Source organism: Zootoca vivipara, chromosome 13, assembly GCF_963506605.1.
Source record: "Zootoca vivipara chromosome 13, rZooViv1.1, whole genome shotgun sequence".
Taxonomy (NCBI): domain Eukaryota; kingdom Metazoa; phylum Chordata; class Lepidosauria; order Squamata; family Lacertidae; genus Zootoca; species Zootoca vivipara.
Window position 1 is genome coordinate 5,170,643 of NC_083288.1, and position 27,724 is coordinate 5,198,366.

Consider the following 27,724-nt stretch of genomic DNA (forward strand, 5'->3'; position numbering starts at 1 on the left):
TAACTTGTGCGTGGATATACAACTCTATTTTGGACTTTTCACATAGATTAAATTAGTTATGTATGGATTGTGTTTTTATTTAGATGTATGAACAAGGTCTTGCATGTTGGTTAATACCCATTCTGTTTCTAAGACGGTCTACCTACTGAGCATATGTGCCTTAAAAAAGTTAATTGCTATTGTGAAACAATGGAATTAACTATTTTTTTTGTAATTAGCATAATTATTAAGCACGTTGATCTGATCTAGTAAAATTTTGAAAATACTTTGACCAAGTATTTTTTGTCTGGTCTAATGTACACATCTAGTCCTTTAGATCTTGATTTCTTGCATTCAGAGCCATGCCATTTAATTTAATTTGGAATTCCATGTAAAAAATGAAGAATATTCTCCTACTAGTGATTATGTGATATATTTTCAGTTGTATGAATTGGGTGATCTTTTGGAAGTTTTCTGAAGTCTCAACAGTGGAAAAGGTGGATGATTTTGTTTGATCTTTGGATGCCAGATTTTGTCTTGTCTACAACCCCAAAGTTGAATGCATCTGCAGCTTGAGGTTTATTCCATTGGTAGAGTGTTATCTTCTCCCCAGTCTTGGTGTGCATTCATTCAAAAATTCATGCTTATTTATCTTGTGTGCTCTCTTTTCCATGACTACTGTATGCTTTTAGATAATATTTCAGGTAATTATGGGAAAGGTAAAGCAGCTTTAACACCAAAAGTATCAATTTTGTCCCACAATAAAAATTCAAAAATCCCCATTAGGGCAATAGCTTTACAAGACCAACCAAAATGTCTTAAAGTGTGTACATCGCCAGCCCCTTATCTCACGGAAATCCACTACGTGGAATACCGTAGACTTCTCACAGCTGCCAGATTAAATGTCCTTGAACTGGCGGTCTTGTTGGGAAGGTACAGGAGAGTCCCATATGACCAGAGAACTTGTCATTGTCCCCTAGGAGTGGTTGAGTCAACTGAACATATTCTCTTGACCTGCCCTTTTTATGCAGACCTTAGACAAAAACTTATAGACCCACTCCTATGCCAACTTAGCCCTGTAGCCAGAGAAAGAAAGGTTTTGTTTTTACTGAATAATGTTACTGGAACAATAGCCTCCTTGGTGGCCAAATTTCTTTTTTTTGGCCCTTAAGCGTCGTAAGGTTAAAATCGACAGCGCTGACATGGGTCTAAATGTACAGTATAGCCTAATTTATTGTCGGTTTCAGTTTTAAGTTTTTTAGATGTTTAGATGTTAAATGTCTAGATGTTTTAAATTTTGTATGGATAAATGTTTATTTCTGACTGACGGTCGAATAAAATTGAATTGAATAAAGTGTGTACTTCAATAACCTCTGTGGAGGTAATGTATTAGTAAGAAAGATGATAGGAACATCACCTCCAATGTTTAGAGTTATGGTTGCTCAAGACCCACGCAAGGTTCGGCTTTGAACTAGATTTTAAGTAGGTTTCATGATAAGGAGTGCTATTTTTCTAGAAAAACGAGATGCCGGAACTCACCATGAATGCCTGCCTTGTTCTCTTGCAATGACAATGGCGCCTACCTGAGAGGTGTCAGTGAGTTCTGTCTGAAAAAAAGCCCTGACAATAAAGTTAACTTTCGATAGCAGCCTCCAACATTCTTAGTTGATCGCAAACAAAGGAGGTGAAAATACATCAGTCCGCTGTGCTTCTTGTTCTTTCTAGGAACTTCTGTCCTAGAGGAGAGTTGGAGACTCTTAAGAGTTGCTTCTCTTAAATACAGAGCAATATTCCATGTTTGGAGCCCATGACAGAATTGACCTAGGATTTTCTTTAGGCACCTACATTTTAAAAGTGGATTTTCCTGGAAAAAACCAGAAGTCTAAATCTTTTTTTATTTTTCTTCTCAAAAGTAACTAACTTTACACATCCTAGATTTGTAACATCTTTTACTAATACATACAGTCTGGTATTTCAGCCTTCATCTAGTTAGCATGTAAAATAATTTTATACAGCAAAGAACAGAATTTTAAGTTTTTCACCAGAAAGCTCTCTTGGGGGGCAGCTGGCTTATGCCATAAGCACTAGAAAATCTTCAGAACTTTCTTTATATGAATTCTGCTTGAATCTCTAACCACAATGGTTTTAAGGACCATTTTGGATTTTGTTTCTAGGGTCTAAAGAAGATTTCTACTTGAATCATGAGATATTGCAACTTTCTTATATCAGAAGAGAGGAAAATTTCATTCTCTTGATGTCAGGTAAATTATGAAATAACTGTTAAAGTCAGACTTGAACTTGACTACAAACCAGTGTGTGGATGCTGAAAAGATTTAGTATACATAGGCTACTAGATGGAGTAGTGTCTCTTAGAGACTTAACACACAAATTCCTATCAATTTTTGTAAAAGTATTGCTGTTTCCTCAGGAAATGTTCCACTCTGCATTTGTCTTGTGCCTGTTTTCTGAACTATTGGCAATTAAGTTCATTGTTATCATACTGCCTGTTGGGTGGGATTACAAAACAGGCATTCAAGTTTGATATATCCTGTATGGAACAAAATCTCAATGAACACTTAATGTTTTTTAGATGCAGTCTTGTGCCCATTTATATGGGAGAATGTCCCACTTCCTTCATTGTGAGTTATTTTGAGTAGATTAACAAGGATGCCAAATTGAATAAAATATTGCGAGGGCCCAGGTAAGCCCCACCCCACATAATCGATCACATTACATGACATTTTAATAGCAATGCCCATCAACCTTGGGGGGCCCTGGCCCCCTAGATATTTTACTGGGGGCTCAAATCCCCCTTGGCCCCTAGGAGTTGGCTCCTTTGATATATAAGATTGTGCTGTACATCTATAAAATATACCTTGGGTGTGTGTGTGTGTGTTATGTATTTCCTGCAGTACTTTTTCCCTTTGTGGCATTTTTGAACAATTTTGAACCAGCGACATGCTTGGCCTCGTTTGAGGGTTGCCTAGAATTATTAGCAGTTTGACTAGCTCTGCTTCCGATAATCCATGGTAATCACAATTGATAAACTTTTACCTGTTTGTGGGTAATGGGACACGGGTGGTGCTGTGGTCTAAACCAGTGTTTCTCAACCTTTTTTGGGCCAAGGCACACTTGTTCCATGAAAAAAATCACTAGGCACACCACCATTAAAAAAGTTAAAAAATTTAACTCTGTGCCGCCCTATATTGACTATATAATTATGACTGTAAGAAACACTTGCCAATTGCTGTGTTGGTTGCAATCTCCTGTAATAAGGCTTCACAAGCCACTGATTTCTCTGCCAGCACAATCCTTTGCTCAGCAAGTTTCAGGTTGAGCTCATCCAGCTAGCTTCTTTAAGTTTGTCTAAAACCACCCTCCCGTGGTAGTGGCTGTTGAGAGCTGCACTCGCCCCGCGTCGTGACCCGGCCGGCTTCCTTTCCGGCGGGCTAGTGTTGTGTATTGGCGGCCGCCAGGCACGTGACACTGCAAATCGCCCTTCTCGTCGCCGCACGTCGCGGCACACCAGCCAGCGTCTCGCGGCACACTAGTGTGCCGCGGAACAGCGGTTGAGAAACGCTGGTCTAAACCACTGAGCCTAGGGCTTGCTGATCGGAAGGTCGGCGGTTCGAATCCCCGCGACGGGGTGAACTCCCGTTGCTTGGTCTCTGCTCCTGCCACCTAGCAGTTCGAAAGCACGCCAGTGCAAGTAGATAAATAGCTACCACTGTGGCGGGAAGGTAAACAGCATTTCCGTGTGCTGCTCTGGCTTTGCCAGAAGTGGCTTAGTCATGCTGGCCACATGACCCGGAAAAACTGTCTGCAGACAAACGCTGGCTCCCTTGGCCAGTAAAGCGAGATGAGCGCCGCAACCCCAGAGTCATTCGTGACTGTACTTAACTGTCAGGGGTCCCTTTACCTTTACCTGTTTGTGGGTACATAGAATATAATCAGTCAAGTATCGATTGATTAGCCACTAGGGTATCTTTAGACTTGAAATGTCTTATTGGACGGTCTAATTGGATGCCAGTGGTCCTTTGTTAACCTTATTCTGCTGTTGACATAGAGCCAGCTCAAGACAATGGGTCTTTGAAGACTGCTGTAGAATATTTTGTTACATTTTAGGTGATCTACATAGACATTTCCTCCTAGATTAAGAATCTTATACAGTGGTATCTTGGTTCTCGAACTTAATCCATTCCGGGAGTCCGTTCGACTCCTGGAACCATTTGAAAACCAAGGCGCGGCTTCCAATTGGCTGCAGGAGCTTCCTGCACTCAAGCAGAAGCTGCGTCGATGTTTGGCTTCCAAAAAACATTCACAAACTGAAACACTTCCGGTTTTGCGGCGTTTGGGAGCCTATTTGTTCAGCAACTAAGCCGTTCAGGAACCAAGGTTTGACTGTACCTCTGCTTCACAGCTAGGTGGCTTTAAATACATGTTCTAAGTTAACTACCGTGTTTCCCCTATTTTAAGACGTAGTCATTTTATAAGCCGTAGCAGGATTTTATGCTTTTGCGGATTATAAACCATACCCCGAAAATAAGCCATACCCCGAGCCAGCAGAACCCAGCATGCCGGCCGTGGCAGGAGGAGGAGGAGGAGGGCTGCTGGGTTGGTGCCCGGAACTGGCTACTGCTGCTGCTGCAGCGCCGCTTAGAACGAGACCGCGAGCGCCCCAGCAGCGGGACCGACAAAGCGCCCAGCAGCGCAGCACGGAGCGCCCCAAGCCACAGCAGCAGCAGGAGGAGGATTCAAAGTGCTACAGAGCACTGCTGGGTCCCGGAGGCTCGGGGCGCTCTGTGCGGCGCTGTTCCGCACCAACCCGACAAGCCTCCTCCTCTTTCTGCCGCGGCTTGGCACCCGGAGAGAAGCAGGAGGAGGCGCAAGCACTGCGCGCTCGGCCCTCTTTCGGCGCTCGCGCTCCCCGGGCTGTTGACCTGACACCCAAGCATTAGAAGCACAGAGGAGGCATGCACACGCACACAAGAAAGGATGGGTGGGGGGAGGAGGAGAGCGGCGTTTGAGACACGCTCGCGAAAGAATGGCTGAGCGGCCGTGTGCACGGAACGGTGCTCTCCCTCTCTGTGTGTGAGAGAAAAGGCGGGAGGGAGGAAAGGAGACAACCGGGGCGGGGAAGGAGGCGGAGGACTGAGAGATGCTACTGAACAGGAAGCGCTGCCACCGAGCCAGGAGCTGCTCTGCGCTTCCCTCAGCAAGTGAGAAGAGGGCAAAGTCTGGGCTGGCGGAGCACCCCGAGCGTGCTACTGGGCGACGACCCGGCAAGCCTCCTCCTCCGGCTCCCAGAGGCTCGGGGCGCTCCGTGCGCGCTGCTGGGTGACCACCCGGCAAACCTCCTCCTCCTCCTCCTGCCGGCTCCCATAGGATTTGGGGTGCTCCGTGCGCGCTGCTGGGTGACCACCCGGCAATCCTCCTCCTCCTCCTGCCGGCTCATAGAGCATTGGGGCGCTCTGCGCGCGCTGCTGGGTGATGACCTGGCAAGCCGCCTCCTTGTGTTGTAAAAAGACTAGACTCAGCAGCAGAATCAGAGTTTGGAGACTGCCTTTTGGCAGCTGCCATTTTATTCCCCCCAGATTGCTCCAGATCCTGCATCATCCCAGAACATTTTGCAGAATGGGGTGGCGTGTTTCAGTTGGTGCTGCCATTTCTTTGGTGTGATGGTTAGCATTCCACACACCCCACACACACACCTCCTCTGAAAATCTCAGAATGATGCCTGGGAAAATTCAGGATCAGTTTGGCTGGCACAGGCATAGAAAGTAAGAAAAGACAAGACAAGCAATCAAAGTGAATATGGGTAACAGAAGAGCATTCATCATAAAACAAATGATGAATGAACCAACTGCAATTCTAATGAAGGGCTAATGAAAGAAATTTCTTTTAATAATAGAAATAAATGCAAAACTGCTTGCACACACCTAATATTTTCCTTATTTTGTTTACCACTTTGCATCTTACTTAAGACACCCACCGAAAATAAGCCACCCTGTGTTTTTTTGAGGGAAAAAAGTTATAAGACGGTGTCTTAAAAAGGGGGAAACACGGGTATAATAATAAAGCAGGTTATTGTTCCAGACACTAAAGGAGCTTCAGAAGTTTTCTCATACAGCTAAAAGAGTGTGCTGTATGGAAGCCCTTTTCCACGTCTCAACATTACTCTATTGTGACTTGGAATTTAAATGGTTCTCATGATCATCCTATCAAATCTGTTTTTGTAAAGGTCTGTCTTGGTCAGCCAGGCAGCAGCTTCATTTGTCTTGTCTTGCTGGGGGGAGGGGATTTCAACTACTGTGTGTGTAGCGACCATGCATTGTATATTTTAATCTATTCAATTTTTTTGGCTACTAGGATACATTCCCACATTTACCTCAGTCAATAGAAACAATAGTCAAAGTACTGTATCAAGGACTGCCTTTCAATGTCTTGACATATTGTAATCTATTCTGCTTTACCAGTTCTCAATCCTGACTCAATCAGTTCTTCACTTCTAGCAGAAAAACAGAAAAAAACACAGCTCTCTGCTTGATGCACAGGTTCACCAATTTCCTTTTCTTGTGGGGAGTTTGAAAATACCCTGTCCTTTGTGTTTCTATCCAAATTTGAAGGCTGCTTGCCTTTCCTACTGAAATTATTGTGGCTTTCTTTTTAATAATAACTGTAAGTAACAGAACTTGACATTTGAAATATGCGTCAGTATGTCTTAAACCAGGGCAACTAGTGTAGTACTCCATTCCTTTAATTTTAAACCATTTTGTTACTGGTATGCTACTTTAACAGAATATTTCATATTCCTAAATATACTGAAAAGATTATGTTCTAACTGTTGTTGATAGCTTCTCTTTATTAGATTGTAAGTTCTTTTCCTCTTGAATGAGAACGTCCTCTCCTTTCAGAGTTGTCAAAGCTACTTGATGTTTTGTGACATGTAAATTAGTTTAACTGGTTAAAAGCCAAACAGTTTAATTTTCCTTGTAATGAGCTCCCAGGCTTACTAACAAAAAGACTTCCTTGTTAGCAAATGGATTATGATCCTCTTTTGCATTTGATGGCTACTGGGATTTTGAGGTGCACCTCCCTACCGGGGGAACTGTTGTCTTATGAGACTGGGAGAATAGGCTTCTAGGATAAGTAGTACATTTGGAACTGGACAGGAAGGAAGCTGTTTGCATATTCATGGAGTCTTATACCGTTCTCATAAGGGTAATAGGAGCGGTTATATTCATGCTGATGGAGGAAACCTGAGGTGCATTTGCTGCTTTTTTGTGCAGGGTATCTAAAACTCAGCTTAATATACCTTCATAGACAAAATGGAGAACCTTTTGGATCAAGGCACTAAGAACATACTTAGTGTGGCAGAAGAATATAGTTCTTTTGAAATACCAGCATCCTGAAAGCACTTCCCTAGGATGGGTAGCATTAGAGATGTTGGGAAAGCCCCATTGTTAGAATAACATTTGAGGTACTGGTCTGCCTCCTTCAAGACTGTTTCTGCCTCTTGTGTATGTAGAGTTTGATCCAGTACTTTGCAAGTTGTAGTTCTGTTCTGATTAGCTGTGATTGGGCCAGAGTTTCTGATACAGTGGTTCACTCAGTGCTTGGAGCATTGATGGTGGCAAGGTCACCAATGGCATCTTCAGCTAGTCTCTGATTAATTATAAAGGATTATTCTTTAGCCATAACCTGGAAATCCTCTTCATGTGTAAGAACTATTTTAATTGAGCAATAGCCTTGTCAGGAAATTCACTCTACATCAGGACATTCTATTCTGCATGAAGCATGTTTCACACAGCTAACTGTACCCATAATTTTCTTGTGCATTCATTGATGACCTGTGGAAGTTAATGCGATTACAGCCTTCTTGCTTCAGTGTTTCAGTTGAAGTAGTCAATTGAAATGGCTAGTGTAGCATGCGCCAAAGGGCATTTTTACAGGTGAGTTCTGAATGCATTAGTGAACAAGGGCCTATTGCTAAAAGCTTGGGGAAAGGGCCTTTTCAGTGATGACAACCCATTGATGAAACACCCTCCCCAGGGAAGTTTTCCTTGTCCCTACCTTATATTTTTTAATATAAAGAGAATATTAAAGAGAATATTATTTTTTATTCAAATGTAATAATAAAGGGTTCATTTATTACTGCTTTGCTTTATTTGTGTTTTGTCTAGGTGTAAGACAAAAGTATATCCAGATAACCTTCCTACAACAAGTGTTGTAATTGTCTTTCACAATGAAGCTTGGAGTACTCTCTTGCGAACTGTACATAGTGTCATAAACCGGTCACCACGACACATGCTGGAAGAAATTATTCTGGTAGATGATGCTAGTGAAAGAGGTAAGATTGCATAAGGTGCAGTTTGGGCATATTGCATGAATTTTTTAAAAAACCTGAGTAGCAAACAAAACTGAAATGCCGGTTGCTGATATGACTGTAGTTACTGGAAAGATTAGAGCCGTTTTCATCACGTGAAAATGAACTGCCTGTTTTGATAGGTAGAGTATAAATATTTATATTTGAGAAAGACTCCTTTAAGTCAGATGCATATGGTAGAGGAATTGATTCAAGTTAGCAGTGGGGAAGCGTGGTGTTGCAAAACACTTTGTGCATAATTTTGCAGATCTGCAAACCCCATTTTGGCTGGGCCAGGTCTTTCTTTACCTTTCCTAAACTTCACATCATATATGATGGCAGGTCCACAGTGCTTGGCCAAAATGGCCTGGCAGATCTAAATAGATCCATAGATCATTGGTTCCCCACACCTGTTTTAGATTAATCATAGGACTAATGTGCTTGTATACATGTTGTTTAATATTAAATTCATTATTATTTAAGAGAAATGCAGTATTCACACTTTAAAAAATCAAATCTGATTTTAAAATTCAGTTTTAAAAAGCAACCCGATTCTTTTAGGTTGTTTTGTAATCCCTATTTGAAATGGGGATAGAAAAGCTAGGAGCCAAATGGCCCCTGAAACTTGGGATGTGGGTGCCAAAACAGAATGTCTAGTCACCATTTTGGGGCGGGGCGGCAACACTTTCTATTTATTATTTTGATAAGCATGAACTAATACACAATTCTCATAAGTGACACATTGTTAATATCACATTTTTAACAGAAATTGTTAATACATGTTTAATTTGGTGTTTACCATAAAAATATTGCTACCATACTTCAGTTTTCAAAACACTCTATTCTTTATTCTTAAACTCCTAAACATATTGTCTATCCTTAACATATACTTTGAAGCTTCAAAGCACATACATTTCAGTAATCCTTGAGTGACAGCCAGGCGCACAAAGTGGCACCCAGATTTTTTGAGGTGCTCACAAACAGAGAATCTTTAGGCGCAAAATGCGCCTGATGCCCTGCTAATTACATTCACTCTTTTGAATTTAATGAATTCATTAAAGCTACCCACTGGAAGCAGTCCTTTGAACACTTCACAGACCATATGTTGAAATAGAGATTACTCTATGCCAGGGTAAAGTAAATCACACTCTTCAAATAACCTAAGGTAAAGGGACCCCTGACCATTAGGTCCATCCGTGACCGACTCTCGGGTTGCGGCGCTCATCTCGCGTTATTGGCCGAGGGAGCCGGTGTACAGCTTCCAGGTCACGTGGCCAGCATAACTAAACCGCTTCTGGCGAACCAGAGCAGCACACAGAAACGTCATTTACCTTCCTGCTTGGAGGAAGGTACTTTGCAAGATCTACCGGGTACTTGCCCTTTGACGTGCTTTTGAACTGCTAGAAGCTCACCCCATTGCAGGGATTCGAACTACCGACCTTCTGATCAGCAAGCCCTAGGCTCTGTGGTTTAACCCACAGCGCCACCTGCGTCAAATAACCTAGGGTGCCCTTAATGCTCAAACATGCATGAAATGAATATTCATTAAATAGTGTCTGTTTAATCTCTAAATCACTATTTAGTTGGATTTTGCCGTATTGTGTACAGTGCATCCACATTCTGTTTTTCCTTTGGAATTGCACTGAACCTGCTTCTTAAGACAATTCTTTTGCCTTTATGTAGAATCATTGTTGTTATGGATTTCTTCATTGAAGCAGTGTTGGAATAAAGAGCTGTTGTGTGAGCTTTGCTTTTAAGAGTTTTATAAAGGTGAAGGGTAAAGGTCCCCTGACAGTTAAGTCCAGTTGCAGACGACTCTGGGGTCATCTCGCTTTACTGGCTGAGGGAGCCGACGTTTGTGGTCATGTGGCCAGCATGAGTAAGCCGCTTCTGGTAAAACCAGAGTAGTGTACGGAAACATGGTTTACCTTTCCGCCAGAGCAGAACTTTGCACTTTGACGTGCTTTCGAACTGCTAGGTTGGCAGGAGCTGGGCTCAAGCAACGGGAGCTCACCCCGTTGCAGGGATTTGAACCGCCGACCTTCCAATCGGCAAGCCCAGGGCTCAGTGCTTTAGACAACAGCACTACCCGCGTCCCTAAGAGTTTTATAGTACTTAAGTTAACTGTGTATAGTACTCTGAAACCATGTATACCTGACTCTTCAAGTTGTACATAGCTACACAGTACTATATTAATGTTTTCCTTGATGGTACTTCTGTGACTCACATGGAACTTTGTTAAAAAGAAATTGGGTTTGAAGTTTATCAAACTGAAGGATGCAGGCAGAAAATGCAGTCTCTGTTTACATGCTGGTTAAATACTCTGTAAGTAGGGAATTGGGCTTCTACAAAAAATTCCTAATCTGGAGAGAGTGGGTTTCAAATTTTAGCATTCAGTTGGGTAAACTGAATAAAGCAAACATTCAGCTTTACCTTTGTATCTGCTGCTGGCATATTCCCAGTAAAGTTGATTTGCATAATATTTCACTTTTGCACTGGAAAAAGAAACATCAAGAATACAAGACTACTTACTCTTCGCATAATTTTGAAGTGCTAATTTTTCATTTAGAAGAAAAATAGTGGATAAATACCGATTAGTTGTTTTGATTATATGTGGAAAAAGTCACCAGCCTGAACCAGAAAGAGAAAAAGAGAGTTTTAATTTTCCATTAAAATCTGGAATTTGGAGCATAATGTGTGTGTCCTGGTTCTGTTATTGCACAGAATTAATAGTATATTCAGTCTTAAATTTAGTGTTGATATCTGGGTTGTTCTGCCCCTTTTGAGCACTCCTGTTGAGGGTTCAATTAGACATAAGCCATTTTAAGAGTTCTTACTAAAATTATGAGTGTACATGTAGCTTGAATGCTTCATTTTTTTTGTTTGCCATACTTTTTAGAGTTCTTGAAGAGACCCTTGGAGAACTATGTGAAGAAATTACGAGTACCAGTTTATGTGATTCGAATGGAGCAGCGTTCTGGACTGATCAGAGCCAGATTGAAAGGAGCCGCTGCCTCTAAAGGCCAAGTCATCACCTTTTTAGATGCTCATTGTGAATGTACAGTCGGATGGCTGGAGCCACTGCTAGCACGGATAAAAGCAGACAGGTGGTTATTTTATAAAACATGTTAAAGGTTAATACTGTACTGACTAATGCAGCTACTCTGTTTCTTTAAGTGTGACTCAGCCTTGGACATAGTGGGTAAACTTCATTAATCCTTAGAATATGAGAAATTTGTAGTAGAAGAATATTTGCACAAAGGATTAATTAAAGAGCAGTGGCAGACCTTGGTAATCTTCAAATGCAGTATGGATGTATTGCAGATACAGTTATATGTATAATTAATACATCTCAGATATCCCGCCATAGACTGTTACTATTGTTGCTTTTCTGTCTTATGCTCATGACTTGCAACATGTTTCTCTGGAAATCGAGCAACCTGTTCTCTGAGGTACATAGGAACCTACCATTCTACCAAGTTAAACCTTTGTTTCATTTAAGGACTTTCCTGCCCTAACTGCTAGGGGCTATGACCCCATCTGCCTCTGAATACAAATACCTTATTTAGAGAGCTAACACTTTTGAATATGGTTAACTTGAGCTTCAGTCTACTACCCTGTATTATTTAATTTCTAAGATTTCTTCTTTTTTGTCCCCCCCCAATTTTACAATAATCAATACCTCATCACAAATACGTACATCATAGTTTGACTTCCTTCCCTCCCCCACTTTCTGTGGTTTCTTCTATTTTTACTTTTGATTTATGCATCTCCCCTATAACTCCTTATAATTGTTACTCTCAACTTTGAAAAGGTTAATCGTTTAACTGCTCATCCTCAGTTAATCCTGCCAATGCAGTTAACGATTTACAATCATTTTTAAAATACTTCACATAATTTTCCCATTCTTTTTCAAAAGTTCCCTCATCTTGGTTCCTTAGCCATTTGTGCGTAGCCCATTAGTTTTGCCTGCCATTCATCCTTGGTTGGAACTGCATCTTCTTTCCATCTATCATTTATAAGATTTCTTATCTACCCTTCACCCCACCTAGAATAGAAGTGACAGCTCCTGCAGATAAAGGACTATTTCAAGGGTTTGAGCATTACTTTAATAGCATATCACTGTTTCTTGTATTCTACGTTGCTGTGGTATGAAGTTAGCATGAGCCAGACAAAAGTGAACATTTTAAGCCAGGCATAAGCACACTCTGCCCTCCATATGTTTGGGACTACAATTCTCATCATTCCTGACCACTGGTCCTGTTAGCTAGGGATGATGGGAGTTGTAGTCCCAAAACATCTGGAGGGCCGAGTTTGCCTATGCCTGTTTTAAGCCTCGTTGAAATAACTGAAGGTATTTCAAAGACACTTGTAGATACTTAACATGAGCTGGATCATGCCTATCATGTACTAAAACTGAAACTTTTTCAGAGATGAACTGGAAATGAGATGCTTATTTGTGGTGTAGGGCTGATATTGTATGTAACAAAGGCTGCTCTCTTGTATTTTGTCACATTCTTGCCTTCTCTCTTCTAATGGTCTATGCCATTTCTTTCTTTAGGAGAACAGTAGTTTGTCCAATTATTGATGTAATCAGCGATGATACATTTGAATACATGGCAGGTTCTGATATGACTTATGGTGGATTCAACTGGAAGTTGAATTTCCGGTGGTATCCTGTTCCTCAGAGAGAAATGGACCGAAGGAAAGGTGACAGAACCCTTCCAGTCAGGTAAAGGGAGCTGATGAGCATTTTTGGGATATCCCTTTATGCATGTGTCTAATTGCTCAAATAATATAGTATATACTGTTCAAATAATACAATCCAGGTTTAATCAGTTCCCAAGTCCATTTCTACATTAAAAAGAACTATGATGGTGCAAGGAAATGTGAGGGACATATGAGAAGTAATCAGCAACCATTAACTTCATTTTAAAACACCCAGTAAATTAAGACACATCTTAGAAAGCCTGCTGAAACAGGTAGATCATACAACTCTTACACTAGGAAGTGTGTTCTCCCTTAACTGTGAGTATCTAGTTTGGACAGGGAGGTCCATTTCAAGTTAGTGATTAGTATGCCACCTTTTCTAAACCTGCAACAGTGAAACAACCCCCAAGAGCATGGTTATGAGGTGCACAAGGATATAGGAGAGGAAGGGGGAGTTCTGTTGTGCAGCCCAAAGTGCTTGTGCTAATGTAATTGCTTAATTGGATACTGCCTGTGGAAATTAATGGACCTAAGTTAATCATGTATTAATTTTATTGAAATTAATGTTCTGAGTTGGACTGGCATTAGATGCAGTTCAGGATGTTGCAACATACCTTCTCCTTCAAATCTGTATTGCCTTCCTGTACTCCCAGACTTGCAAATGCCTCCTTCTTTTTCACCCTCAGTGACCCAATTTTAGCTATATTTGTGTTGGGATAGAGTTCAGTACCAAGAGTAATAAATGTAATAATAAATGTCAGGGTTGGATTTAAAACATTTTCATATTCCTTTAGGACGCCTACAATGGCAGGAGGCCTTTTTTCTATAGATAGGGACTATTTTCAAGAAATTGGGACATACGACGCAGGAATGGATATATGGGGAGGAGAAAACCTAGAAATTTCATTCAGAGTAAGTAAACTTCATTTTTATTCCCATGTAATGCAGCTTAGCTTACTGTAGGGAGATGTGTTTTGAATGTTACCAGAGGGAAGAGGAAAATGGGTATAAACCACGGGTGTCAAACACAAGGCCCGGGGGCCAAATCCGGCCTGCCAGACCTCGTCATGTGGCCCGCCGAGGACCCAGCAGCGGGACCTTGCTGCTGAAGCGCCGCGCCGACAAAGTGCCGACAAACAGCTAGGGCCGGGGGGGGGGGGGTAGAAAGGCGGCCGGAGCAGCGCCGCACGGAGAGTCCCGAGCCTCTGTGACGCAGAAGTGCTCTGTAGCACTTTGAATCATCCTCCTCCTGCCACGGCTCGGCGCCTGGAAACGGCTGCTGCTGCTGAAGCACAGACAAAGCACCCAGCAGCACCTCGTGGAGGAGGAGGAGGATCCAAAGTGCTACAGAGCACTGCTGCGTCCCAGAGGCTCGGGACTCTCCGCACGGCGCTGCCGGGCACCGACCCAGCAAGCCTCTGCCTCCTCCTCCTCTTGCCTCACCTCCTCCTCCTCCTGCCGCGGCTCAACCTCATGAACGTGAGCTCAGCAGCAGCTCAGCCTCACGAACGTGCAACTCTGAGGCTTTACGCACTTCTCCTAAAACGGACACCCGCTGCCTCACGCTGCACAGGAAATGCTTTTTGCCCCTGGGTCCCTTCGTGCTCTTTTCTGGCGCTGAATCAAGGCGGCGACCCCCCCTTCCCTTTCTTTCTTCCTCTCTCTCGTTCTTATTCTTTCTTTCCCTCTCCTTCCTTCCTTCTTTATCTCTGTCTTCTCTCCCTCTTTCTTTTTCTTTCCTTCTTTATTCCTTCTTTCCTACTCTTCTTTCTCTCACCTCTTTCCTTCCTCTCTCCCTCCTGCTCCCTCTTTTCTTCCTTCCTTCCTTCCTCCCTTCCTTCCTTTCTTTCTTCCTTCTGTCCTTCCCATCTTTCTTCCTCTCCCTCATTCTTATTCTTTCTTTCCCTCTACTTCCTTCCTTCTTTCTCCCTTTCCGTCTTCTCTCCCTCTTTTTCTTTCCTTCTTTATTCTCTTCCTTATTTCCTACTCTTCTTTCTCTCCCCTCTTTCCTTCCTTCCTTCCTTCCTCTCTCCCTCCCACTCCCTCTTTTCTTCCTTCCTTCCTTCCTTCCTTCCTTCCTTCCTTCCTTCCTTCCTTCCTTCCTTTCTCCCTCTCCCTCTCCTCAGAAACATAGGGTGCTGCTTTATACTTCTGGCCCTTAAACCCTGGAACCAGGAGAGCAGCTCCAGTGAGTCAGCCTCAGCCAGTCCCTTTGGTGAAGGGTGGTGGCTCACTGGCAGAACATCTGTCCTGCATGCAGAAGGACCCCAGCATCTCCAGGTACTAGTAGCTCTGCAAAGGTCCTGCATGAAACCCTAGCGAGCCTCCACCACCCAGTGCAGTTATCAAAAATCATTTTTCAATAAATTGTACAATAATTGTACATTTGAATATCTACTTGCCATTATTCTGACTATGTTTCTGCTTTCAGAGCTAGTTATTACTTACATTATTACAAAAAACAGTAATAATTGAATGCAGTGACAATAATTTATGATAATAAAGAGTGGACACATAGTCCTACAGATACAACCGGCCCTTTGAGGGTGACCAAACTGCTGATGTGGCCCCCGGTGAATTTGAGTTTGACACCCCTGGTATAAACAATTCGTAAAAGGTAAACAAATGAGTGCTATCTTTCAACAATAGACTATTTTTTAAAATTAAAAACAAATTCAGGGAAGAGCTGAATTTGCCAGAGTGCTCTGGTGCAGTACTGCAAAGCACATGGTTCACAGCTCTGAACCAAAGCTCTAGGACATCCCAGTACCTGCATGTGCAGTTGACTGAAGAATAGTTAAACATGCTACCATCTATGATGTTTCAGTAATACTGGTAAGTGCCCAATGTCCTTGCTGCAACAGAATGGTCTTGCTACATAATCTGGATATGATTTCACATGGGCTGGAAGTGGGACATCTGCAATGAGTTCTCCATGAAGTGGTGAAGGGTGATATCCACTGGTCAAGTGTGATGTGTAAATACAATTTAAATATCATTAGTAAATTTATAATGCAGAATTATTACTCATGCAGTTATAGTTTGCATAGTAATCAGAACTCCCCCCCTAAAACTATAGAAATATGTTTATGGTGAACTCTTGACATTTTCAGATTTGGCAGTGTGGGGGAACTTTGGAAATTGTGACATGTTCGCATGTTGGACACGTTTTTCGAAAAGCCACTCCTTACACTTTCCCAGGAGGCACAGGGCAGATTATTAATAAAAATAATAGACGACTTGCAGAAGTTTGGATGGATGGCTTCAAGAATTTCTTCTACATAATTTCCCCAGGTGAGCAAGGAATCTTCAGCATAATATATTGTCTTAAACTGATACAATGAATGTATAAAGCTATCTGCTCAGACTATTGATTCATCTAGCTCTGAAATGTGATGCTAATGCAGTTTTAGGCTGTGTTAATAGAAACCATAGTTTCCATCTCATGAGAAATAAGTTACACTTCATTTTGTACTAGACAGACCTCATCTTGGAGTATTGTGTGCAGTTGTGGAGGAGGACTGTGAGAAGCATGTAGAAAAATTAGAAGGCAACCAAGGTGGTCTGTGGGATTGATGAGACATCATATGAGAAAAGGTTGTATGAACTGTGTATGTTTAGCCGTGAGAACAGAAGGCTGAGGGGATCGAACGGCTATCACATAATAGAAAGGAATCTCTGCTACTCCCAAGCGGCAGGAATAGATCTGCAGAAGTAGAGATTTCAGGTGAACATTAGGAGAAACTGCAGCAAGAGTAGTCCAACAATCGAGCCATGTACCTAGAGGGATGGCAGGCTCTCTCACTGGAAGACTCCAGGTAGACGCTAGACAGCCATGCATTGCAGATGCTTTAGCTCTAGATTTCCTACATCAAGCAGAAGGTTGGACTAGATTCTGTAAACATTTCTGTACTGTACTCTTAAAGATACTTGTGCTGTTTTGGGGCTCAAATAATGTATCACCTTTAGGCACAATTCAAAGACTGTACCAAAACTACCCTGTTTGGCTGCAATTTCCTTGGAATGTTCAGACTCCTGCTATTAAATGTTCATTTGTAGCTCTGTAAGCAATTTTCATGGAAGATGGTCTGTAGATAATAAATTGATGCAGTCTGACAGTATCAGATAAAACTGTTTTTTAAAAAAGGCATCCATATTTCTTGTAAGACTTTTTTGTGATATTAAGATACCCAGAATAAAGGTATATTGATCTTGCTTCAGAACCTGTCCTCAAAGATCTGTGTAAAGACTACTCTTCTCACCCAGTCTACTTTTTTGTGCAGGTCATCTATTACTGTATTTATTCAATTAAAACTGGAACTAACTGAGATACAATTCTCTGTAGGGGTTACAAAGGTAGATTATGGAGACATATCATCACGACTTGGACTTCGACACAAGCTGCAGTGCAAACCTTTTTCCTGGTACCTAGAGAATGTTTATCCTGATTCCCAAATACCACGACTCTATTTCTCTTTGGGAGAGGTAACGATTTTAAGACCCTTACAGTTTTGAGAACTCTTAATTAATTGTAGAATTCTTTAATATGCCTCAAGTGTTGAAGGAAAAATTGTCTGTCAACGGCACACCTGTGCTTTTTTTTAATGTGCAAAGTTTTAAAGTTTGTGTAATAAGATTAAAGCAGATTTATTTCTCCCATGTGTAAGTCTTTTTGTAATGCTGTAATATAAGAATTCAAATCCTTAGGTCATATAAAATCTAAATTAATACTTGGAAGGAAATTCTTTTCCAGAAACAGGGAATTTACATGCTGCTGCTAATGTGCACTGTGCTTTTAGCTAACAGCTTCTAAACTTAAGTAACCACAGGCTAGTGATGTAGCAGGGATTCTAAAGAGGAAACGCTGTTTTCTCAGAACAAGTTCTTTTCCTCTTACTATGTTCGGCATGTTTCTATACTGCCTTTTTTGTAAATAATTTCCCCCCCTAATTTTCACAGATAGTAAACAATAAAATAAGGATACCAAAAAAAATCAAACCACAATCTAACATTTGAACTTCTAATAAGGCATCCTACTATTTTACAAGCCTTCTTTTGAGGTTCTTTAAACCTCAAGACTTCCTTCCACCACCTTCTACTGGTTCTTTACATCTTACATCAGGCTACCTCAACGGCCCTCCAGATGTTTTTGGCCTACAACTCCCATGATCCCTAGCTAGCAGGACCAGTGGTCAGGGATGCTGGGAATTGTAGTCTCAAAACATTTGGAGTGCCAAGGTTGAAGAAGCCTGTCTTACATCATTCTCTGCATTTTATTATCATTTTTATCCAGTTGTTACTCCTTAACATTTTCTAGTTCCTTACTGCTTACAAGTGCTTAATCAAACCCTGCTAATGTACCAACTTGTTTACAATATTTCTGCACATATACAATAAGTTTTCCCTATTCTTTTTTAAACTTCTCATTGTCAGAATCTCTGTTTTGCCATCAGTTTTGCCATTTCTGCATATTCCATAAGTTTTATTTGCTATTCTTCTATTGTTGGCAACTGTTCTTCTTTCCATCTTTGGGCTAACAGGATCCGGGCTGCTGTTGTGGTGTACATAAATAATTTCTTCTGTTCTTTGGGAATTTCTGTTCTTGTTACACCTAATAAAAATGCTTCTGGTTTTTTATTTTTAAGTTAGTTTAAACATTCTCTTCAATTCATTATATATCATTTCCCAGTAGCTTTTAATAACCTTACATTCCCACCACATATGATAGAATGTGCCCTCTTTTTCTCTACTTTTCCAGCACTTATTAGAACTTGTTTTATACATTTTGGCAAGTTTTATCGGTGTTATATACCACCAATACATCATTTTCATATAGCTCTCTTTAAGTGTGGTACATGCAGTAAATTTGAGGTCCACCTTCCAGTTTTTCCCAATCATTCATTTGGATATTATCTTGTTCCCCCGAAAAAAAGACATACCCATAAAAAAGCCGTAGTAGGATTTCTACGCATTTGCGTAATATAAGCCATACCTCGAAAATAAGACATAGTGATAGGCGCAGTTCTGGAGGGCGCCAAGGAAGAGGCAAGGCTGGACACATAATAAAAATAAGACATCCCCTGAAAATAAGCCATAGTGTGTCTTCTTGAGGAAAAATAAATAAAAGTGTCTTATTTTCGGGGAAACATGGTACAGTGGTGCCTCGCTTAACGAATGCCCTGCTTAACGAAATTTCTGCTTAACGAAAGGATTTTTCGAGCGGAGGTTGCCTCCCTAGACGAATTCGTTTTATGAAAAATTTGTCTAGCGAATCGCGGTTTCCCATAGAAATGCATTGAAATTCAATCAATGCGTTCCTATGGGCAAATAAAAATTTCAATGCATTCCTATAGGATTCGCTAGACGAATTTTTCGTTATAAGAAAAGACCCGTGGAATGAATTAAATTCGTCTAGTGAGGCACCACTGTATGTCCCAGATCTTTTGCCCACTTCATTACACACTTAACCTCTTCGCTTTTATTTTCCCATTCCAACAGCAAATTATATATTTTCAACAGTAATTTTATATTATCATTTTCGACAGTAATTTTATATTATCCTCCACCATTTCTCTTTGAAATCTTGATATGGTGTAACTAAATCGTTTTTGTCATTTTTAAAAGTTTCATTTAGTTGAAAGTATTGTAACCAATCTATTACTATTACTCCGATTTCCTCAGAATCTTTCAACTTTAATTGATTATCCACTTCTGTTAGCAGCTCTCTGTACGTTGGCCATTTAGTCCTTATGCTAGCCTTTTTTTACTGATATTACTACTTTCGGTGAGATCCACCATTGTGTCTTTTGTTCTAATAAATCCTTATATCTCTCCCATACTTTTAAAATTGCATTTCTTATTATGTGGCTTGGAATCCTTTGTGCACTTTGGCTTTATTATACCATAAATATGCATGCCAACCAAATCTATTGTCATGTCCTAAATCTAAAAGATCTGTGTTTTCTAATTTAATCCAGTCCTAAATCCAACAGATACAGGATGCTTCATAATATATCTTTAAATCTGGTAGGGAGAAACCTGTCTTTTAATACAAATCTTCCCAAAGTGGTCAACATTACAACGGCTTAAAAATTCCTGAATTTTATTTAATAAATCTTTAACTTACCATACAGAGTATCTACCAGTGTGGTGTAGTGGTTAAGAGCGGTAGACTCATAATCTGGGTGACCGGGTTTGCTGGGTGACCTTGGTCTAGTCACACTTCTCTGAAGTCTCTCAGCCCCACTCAACTCACAGAGTGTTTGTTGTGGGGGAGGAAGGGAAAGGAGAATGTTAGCCGCTTTGAGACTCCTTCGGGTAGTGATAAAGCGGGATATCAAATCCAAACTCCTCCTCCTCCTCCTCTTCTTCCCTCACAATGCAGTTTGCAACATATATAATACACATTAGAGCCCCCCGTTATTAAAATAAGAAACAATAAAAATGATGCTCCCAATGGACATCAAAATTATTTCCCTGGGGATGAATTTTATTAATTTTAAATGCATTATATTAGGGTTGCCATACGTCCAGAATTTCTCAAATATATCCTGAATACTGTAGTCACAAGCAGTGTCCAGGCAGAAATTGCTAAAATGTCTGGGAAAATCTGCACGTATGGCAACCCATGTCGGCATTGTCGTTATTGGTTATTTCCTTAAAAATAGCAGCCCTACATTATATGCTATATTATAATAAACTTATTTAAAAGGCAGAGCCAACAGTAAACGTACACAGTCTCTGGTCAATCAAGGCCAACTGCCTTATGGAATAAAAAGACTGTTGCTTGCCTCTAAAATGAAGCCAAGGAAGAATATAGACAGGGCTTGAGAGTCCTACCCAAAATGATGATTAGATTCTGATCTTGGATTGACAAAGCTAAGTGGACCATAATCCTATCCCATTTCAGGTTGGAAAGGTAATCTCACTCCTATCCTTCCTCTCTTGCCCATCTTAAGGGTAAACTAATTTGACAATTTAGATTGAATGCCATAGTTGCCACTATGATTCTCATTATCACATGTTGTCATCTAAACAATTGTACTGATTTTCACTAAACTTTAGATAAAACTTTCCACATTTTAAAAATAACATTGACTCTGAAACATCTGTTGGACTATGCAAGAACAAGGGGTTCAATGAGTTTAAGTTGTAAGCCTTAGTGTTATTAAAAGCTCAGATGTTGGATAGGCATGGGTAGCTTAGCTGGTGTACAAGCTTTAACCATTCTTGGGAAAGTGTAATCTGGCCATATTATCCATGCCCTAACTAAAGTTAAGCTCACAGTTGTTGTTTAGTCGTGTCCGACTCTTCGTGACCCCATGGACCAGAGCACGCCAGGCACTCCTGTCTTCCACTGCCTCCCGCAGTTTGGTCAGACTCATGTTGGTAGTTTTGAGAACACTGTCCAGCCATCTCATCCTCTGTTGTCCCCTTTTCCTTGTGCCCTCCATCTTTCCCAACATCACGGTCTTTCTTTTCTAGGGAGTCTTCTCTTCTCATGAGGTGGCCAAAGTATTGGAGCCTCAGCTTCAGGATCTGTCCTTCCAGTGAGCACTCAGGGCTGATTTCCTTCAGAATGGATAGGTTTGATCTTCTTGCAGTCCATGTGGGGTTCCCTTGGAAGACTAGAAAATTCAACTGACTCAGAACACGGCTTCCACTAGTGCAGTGCTTACTCCTACAACACTGTAGAATACTGGTTTACTGAATTGAGAGCACTAGAATGTGGGGAGGAAAAAGTCTGTTAGGTGACAGTTGGGGAGAAGTAGTAGAGTAGAGCAGCTGAAGAGAAAGATAAGAGAAAGCTGTGGACTAGAGAAACGGAGAGAGGGGCAAGTGGTCCAAAGTTCAGCCAGTGGGAAAAAGTGAGCTATAGTAAGACACTGAAGACTATTACGTTTCAAGGGGCAATCACTGATTAATTGCTCTTTACTGACTTTTAGGGGTCTTAAGGCTCTAAATAGCTCTTGAATACCATGCTGCTCGTTTTATTGCTAGTTTTTAAAATTGTGTGTGCTGCCTTGATAATTTGATTTGGAAGCATACTGCTGCAAGGTTGAGGCCTGGTATTGCCCTGCATCACCACATGGCCCCCATGCCTCAGCTTATTCACTGTTTCTCTGCTCTTCCATTGTGCTTCTTCGTTGTGTACAGTGAAGGGCATAAAGAAGGTGTATGGAAAGAGCCTTAATGCTACTCCTGATCTATTTATTTATTTATTTGCTTGTTTTTTGAATTCGTATACAGTGGTACCTTGGTTTACAAAATCTGTTCCAGAAGTCCATTCTTAAACCGAAACCTTTCTTAAACCGAGCCGCGCTTTCCCTAATGAGGCCTCCCCACCCTTCCACCGTTCAGCTTCTGTTCTTAGACCGAGGTAAAGTTTGCAAACCGGGACACTACTTCCAGTTTTGCAGAGTTCGTAAAGCGAATAGTTCGTAAACAGGGCTGTTCTTAAACCGAGGTACCACTGAAGGTGCCAGGCAAGCCTCATGGGGAGAGCATTCCACAAATGGGGAGCCACTGCAGAAAAGGCCTGTTCTTGTGTTGCCACCTGCTTACCTCCTGTGGAGGAGGCCCGCAAAGAATCTTCTTCTTTGGTGATCACTCGCAGCCGAGTAAGATTGTCTTCCATAAACACGGTTTATGGATCCACATGTCCTTCCACAGTGGAGACATTGGTTTCCAGGCGGGAGTTGATCACAGTGTGGATTTGCCAAGTGTGCCTTCCTCTTAGCAAGTTGCTCCCTTGCGTCCTGAGATCGAGTTTCTTCAAAGCCCATGACACCTTTGGTAAAGGCTGTTCTCCAATTGGAGCGCTCATAGGCCAGTGTTTCCCAGTTGTCAGTGTTTATACTACTGTACATTTTTTTTAGATTTGCGTTGAGACAGTCTTTAAACCTCTTTTGTTGACCACCAGCCTTACGCTTTCCATTTTTAAGTTCGGAATAGAGTAGTTGCTTTGGAAGATGATCATCAGGCCATCCGCACAACATGACCTGTCCAACGAAGTTGATGTTGAAGAATCATTGCTTCAACACTGGTGATCTTTCCTTCTTCCAGTACACTGATATTAGTTCACCGCAAAGAATGGCCTCAGGTCGGCTCATATTATTATTTATTCAATTTAAATACTGCCCTACCGTATACCCGCAGGTCTCATATGGAGAAATACAGTCTTGTATTTATAGGGTGGACAGGGTAACTGAACAGGGCACATACACAAAGGCTTTCTTGCTTGTGATTTCCAAGGCTTGCGTGCAGATTGTCTTTCTAATGTAAATATGTATAGCAAACGGAGTGTGCTGAATTTTTGTTCTTGTCTTCAGATAAGAAACATGGAAACAAATCAGTGTCTGGATAACATGGCAAGGAAAGAAAATGAAAAAGTTGGCATTTTTAATTGTCACGGGATGGGTGGCAATCAGGTAACAATATAAAATTCTGAAAACTAATATATTAGATTTTTAAACTGTATATAATTAGACAAGTCATTGTGTATGTGAATGTGAGAGTGCATATGTCTCTGTGTGCACATGCATGAGCACTGTGTGCACATATGTGTCACAGAGTGCAGGGGAATTAATGTTTTGGGGAGTGTGCGTGCATATGTCTGCATGACTGTGTGTGTGCGCGCGCATGCGTGTTTAAGTGCATGCGTGCATGTTTGAGTGTACAAACAGCAAGAATGTATGCATCTGTAGGACTCTGTGTACATGTGTGATTGTATTTGTGCATATATGTGTGCACACAGATCTGTGTGTGAGAGACGGGGGTGGGAGTGAGATATGTGGGGGAGGGAGAGAATGGAGGAGAAAGAGGAGTGTCCCCACTTATTTGTGCTTTGGCCACTCCTTCTGCCATTGGTATGTGGCTCTAGTCACTATCTCCCAGAGACAATGTGCCCCTTGACCTCAAAAAAAGGTTCCACACTTACTGGGAAGTAAGCCTTGTTAAATTCAGTGGGACCCATTTCTAAATGGAAATAGGATTGCACAGTGACGACTTCTTTATAGGATGCTTTGATTCCTGTAGCACTTGCTTGGAATAATATTGACTTGACTGTTGTGAGGTTGCAAGCTTGTGCAGCTAGAGGGAGATCATCCTGTGTCATGCTGTAGACCTGCTTGTTTTAGGACATGGATGGGTGCTGTTGGGCAATATGGCGGGGAAAGTTGTGATTCCCCTCAAAAAACTATTGCTCTGGAACGAAAGTTCTGCAGCAGCCCTGTCCTCTATCCAGGCATCCAGTGACTATATCTACCACTAGTTTAAGAAACTCTTTTATGCAAAGAGATTAATTATTCAAAAGCTGTTTTCCAAATGTGTACATTGAGGACAGGTTTAATGTTCAGAAAAACATATAAAGTGGTATATAGCATGGTAATAACAGGCTATTGCTTTCCATCAAGGTTTTCTCATATACAGCCAACAAAGAAATTCGAACAGATGATTTGTGCTTAGATGTCTCCAAACTTAATGGTCCTGTCACAATGCTCAAGTGCCACCACTTAAAAGGCAATCAACTTTGGGAATATGATCCAGTGGTAAGTTGTCTTATGACTGAAGTTCAAGTGATTAGAAAATTCAGTGATAATAGATGTTGGTATAATTATAGTTATTGTGGAGAATGCTGGTTGGAACTAGGAGATGGGAGTAATGATTTAAGATAAGTAACATGATGTGTTGCAATTTTTAAACTGTGTTGGAATTAAAGCTTCTTTTATAAGTATTGCAGTTTTGTAAGTAATGGGAGGGAACTCATCTAAGGAGATAATTCATTCCTGTGTTCCATGGATTACAAAGGACACACACATAAATTACAGCTGTACCCTAACAAATAACACCACATATTCTTTTCGCAAACTGCAATGCTAGTTTTACCTGCTTTTCTCAAACTACAGTAATTCCTTGCATGATTAAAGGGAGCACTGGCGGCCTTGGAGCTTGCAGTCACACCCAGTTTTGTTTTCCAAAGGGCCTGAACAAAAGGTACCAATGACCTTTTTGTTGGCCACTTAAATGCAAACCTTTTCCAACTCTTCCCCATTTCTCATTCTGCAGTGGTGCATTTAAATTTCTGTTACAGCAACATCAAGGCAAAGCTAGAAATTGCTGTTAGAACATGGTTATGGTTTGGATTGAAACATCAATTTGTATAAAAGTTTTGATAGTTAATTTTTAGTAGTACCTTTTTAAATCTGTGGGCCCGTGGTCCATGGAGTATGATTTTTGTTAGATATTACCTAGTGTTTTAAAATGGCCCTTTTTCTTGCTGATTTAAATCATGATTTAAGTCTATGCTAAGTCATTACTTTAAAACAAACCCCCCCCCCCCCCGCACTACATTGAGAGTTGCTTTTAAAACTTTAGAGTTTCAAAAGCAGTGTGCACTGCAAGGGAGGCTGCTCGTGAAAAGAACCATGTAAAAAAAATATCTTAGACACCCTCCCACAAGCCCAAGATACCTAAGAGGTAAAGGTCATGTGGCCAGCATGACTAAGCCGCTTCTGGCGAACCAAAGCAGCGCACGGAAACGCCGTTTACCTTCCCGCCGGAGCGGTACCTCTTTATCTACTTGCACTTTGACGTGCTTTCGAACTGCTAGGTTAGAGGTACTAAGTTCCATATATGCTCTCAAAGGATGTGGACCACTTGGAGAGAGGAAAACACAACTGTCCTTTTCCTAGCAGTAGTCCTAACATAAACCTACTGACTGGTGTAGATTATCTCTTCCTCTTCTAATTAAAATATACTTTTCCCCCCTCTTTCCCCTCTCCCCCACCAATAAAGAAATTAACCCTTTTGCATGTGAACAGTAACCAGTGCCTGGATAAAGCCACTGAAGAAGACAGCCAGGTACCCAGCATCAAAGACTGCAGTGGTGGCCGCTCTCAGCAGTGGCTTCTTCGTAATGTCACCCTTCCAGAAATATTCTGAAAGGAGTCAAAGAGGAGGATTGACTGGACTACCTCAGCAAGTACGTGGGCTACGTTTTCATGTAGCAAGCAAAGGCTGCAAGGTTTATTGGCCACTGAAGCAGATTTCTAAATCTTGAAGAGCCAGCCATCCCGGTGTTAAGGGTGTGGGACTACATGAGTACTTGTGAACCTGCGCACACTGATGTTTACAAGATTGAAAATAGTTCATCAAAGAATCATTTAATAGAACATTTGGACTGTGGAAACAATCAAGGAAATACGCACTCTGGAGAGTGGCACAACCTAGTTCGCTTGTACATCAGCAGCCTTGGCCAAAGGTGCTGTTACAAAGATTCTTTTACAAGGTTTAATGTTAACCAAGGTATCAAACATAAATGCAAATATGAATGGAGAAGTTTTAATATCACAAGGGGGGGGAATCACTGAAGCAAGAATCAGGGTTCAGAGGCAAAAAAAGCAAATCAGAACTATATAAGTACAATTTGTAATACTAAATATCAGATTTATATGTAGATTTTTTACTTCGGGGGGGGGGGGAATATCCAAGTGAGACACAATTTCTGTTCAATTGTGTGGTAGTCCATTAATATCCTTTCTTCCTCCCCTGATGGGTCTTGAGCTTATTAGGAGCAAAAGTAAAATCGAGTATAAATAAAATTGGCTCTTTGTCAGTTCAACATTTTTAAATTTTTCATTTTGGCTTGCAGGCTGTTGGAACTGTTAATACATCTTTTTTTAAAATGATCTGAAAACTGGAGATGTGACTTGCTATTTCAGTTGTACTTGGGTCAATCAGCTTTTGACCTTCCATCACCAACTTAAGAATTTGTTAGTAAAATCTGTTAACTTGACTGATAATGCTTAATGGCCAACTCTCTTACTACTGTACTACAGGTTTTGTTTTCACAGCAATAAATCTTTCATTTTTTGACTCCAGTCAGAGCCTACAAATATTGCTTATTCAGGTAATAAGTAGTTGACAACTGAATGTTTCTTGAAAACATTTTTCCACTCCATACTTCGATTGCATTCATATTTAGATTGCATTTTTTGAATTGTAATGTTGATCTGCTTTTTTTCCTAATAAAATCTAAAGAAACCTGTAGAAATGGCCTTTTAAAAATTACTGTAACTGAAGGCCCTATGATTTGCTGCTACATTAGCCCAGCATTTTGAACTTGAATAGCTTCTTTCAGCAATCTCTGAAAAATCAGAGCAGTGGGGAGTGAGTAATATTATGGTTCATAACATTCAAAATGAGCTGTCTTTTAAAGAAAGAAACATGGAAATGACTAGGATAATTTTGAAAAGAATGTGGAGTCCTGTTTCCATTCCAGTTGGTTATATGCTGCTTTGATCAGCCATTCTCTCATTTTGACCCCATTATGTGACACATCTATAAAACAGAACCAGAATCCTTTCCAACACAAAATGGGGAAGCTGTCCCCTCACAGTTCTCTCCATCATATCACTGTTATATGCAGTTTGAGCGCTAAGTGTTTTATATAAATGTGAATCAATTGTCCTAGTAATGTTCTCTTCAGTTAAATGTTAGCTAAGTAGTCAGAATGAAGGAACCTTGATATATGCTGCAGAGCTTTTCCATGATATTTGCCTGAGTTGTTCATATCTACTATGTGCCTTTCAGGTTGTAATTTGTTTGGTAATACCACAGAGACAAGAAAAAGTTCTTCTAAATTAAAGCATACTTCCAGCAGTAAGAACT

The 27,724-nt window shown here is 41.0% G+C and overlaps 1 protein-coding gene across 1 annotated transcript in view; it reads left to right on the plus strand.

Moving 5' to 3' along the window:
- The window catches only part of GALNT1 (polypeptide N-acetylgalactosaminyltransferase 1), a 60,241-nt gene extending 33,307 nt beyond the window's left edge, over positions 1-26,934 (plus strand). Inside the window, exons 4-12 of the mRNA XM_035134301.2 lie at positions 8,163-8,329; positions 11,244-11,451; positions 12,906-13,076; positions 13,849-13,966; positions 16,168-16,348; positions 17,400-17,539; positions 23,386-23,484; positions 24,469-24,603; positions 25,850-26,934. Of these exons, the coding sequence (XP_034990192.1) occupies positions 8,163-8,329; positions 11,244-11,451; positions 12,906-13,076; positions 13,849-13,966; positions 16,168-16,348; positions 17,400-17,539; positions 23,386-23,484; positions 24,469-24,603; positions 25,850-25,996 (1,366 nt within the window). The 3' untranslated portion in view covers positions 25,997-26,934. The remainder of the gene's footprint in view (positions 1-8,162; positions 8,330-11,243; positions 11,452-12,905; positions 13,077-13,848; positions 13,967-16,167; positions 16,349-17,399; positions 17,540-23,385; positions 23,485-24,468; positions 24,604-25,849) is intronic.
- Positions 26,935-27,724: the final 790 nt, after the last annotated feature.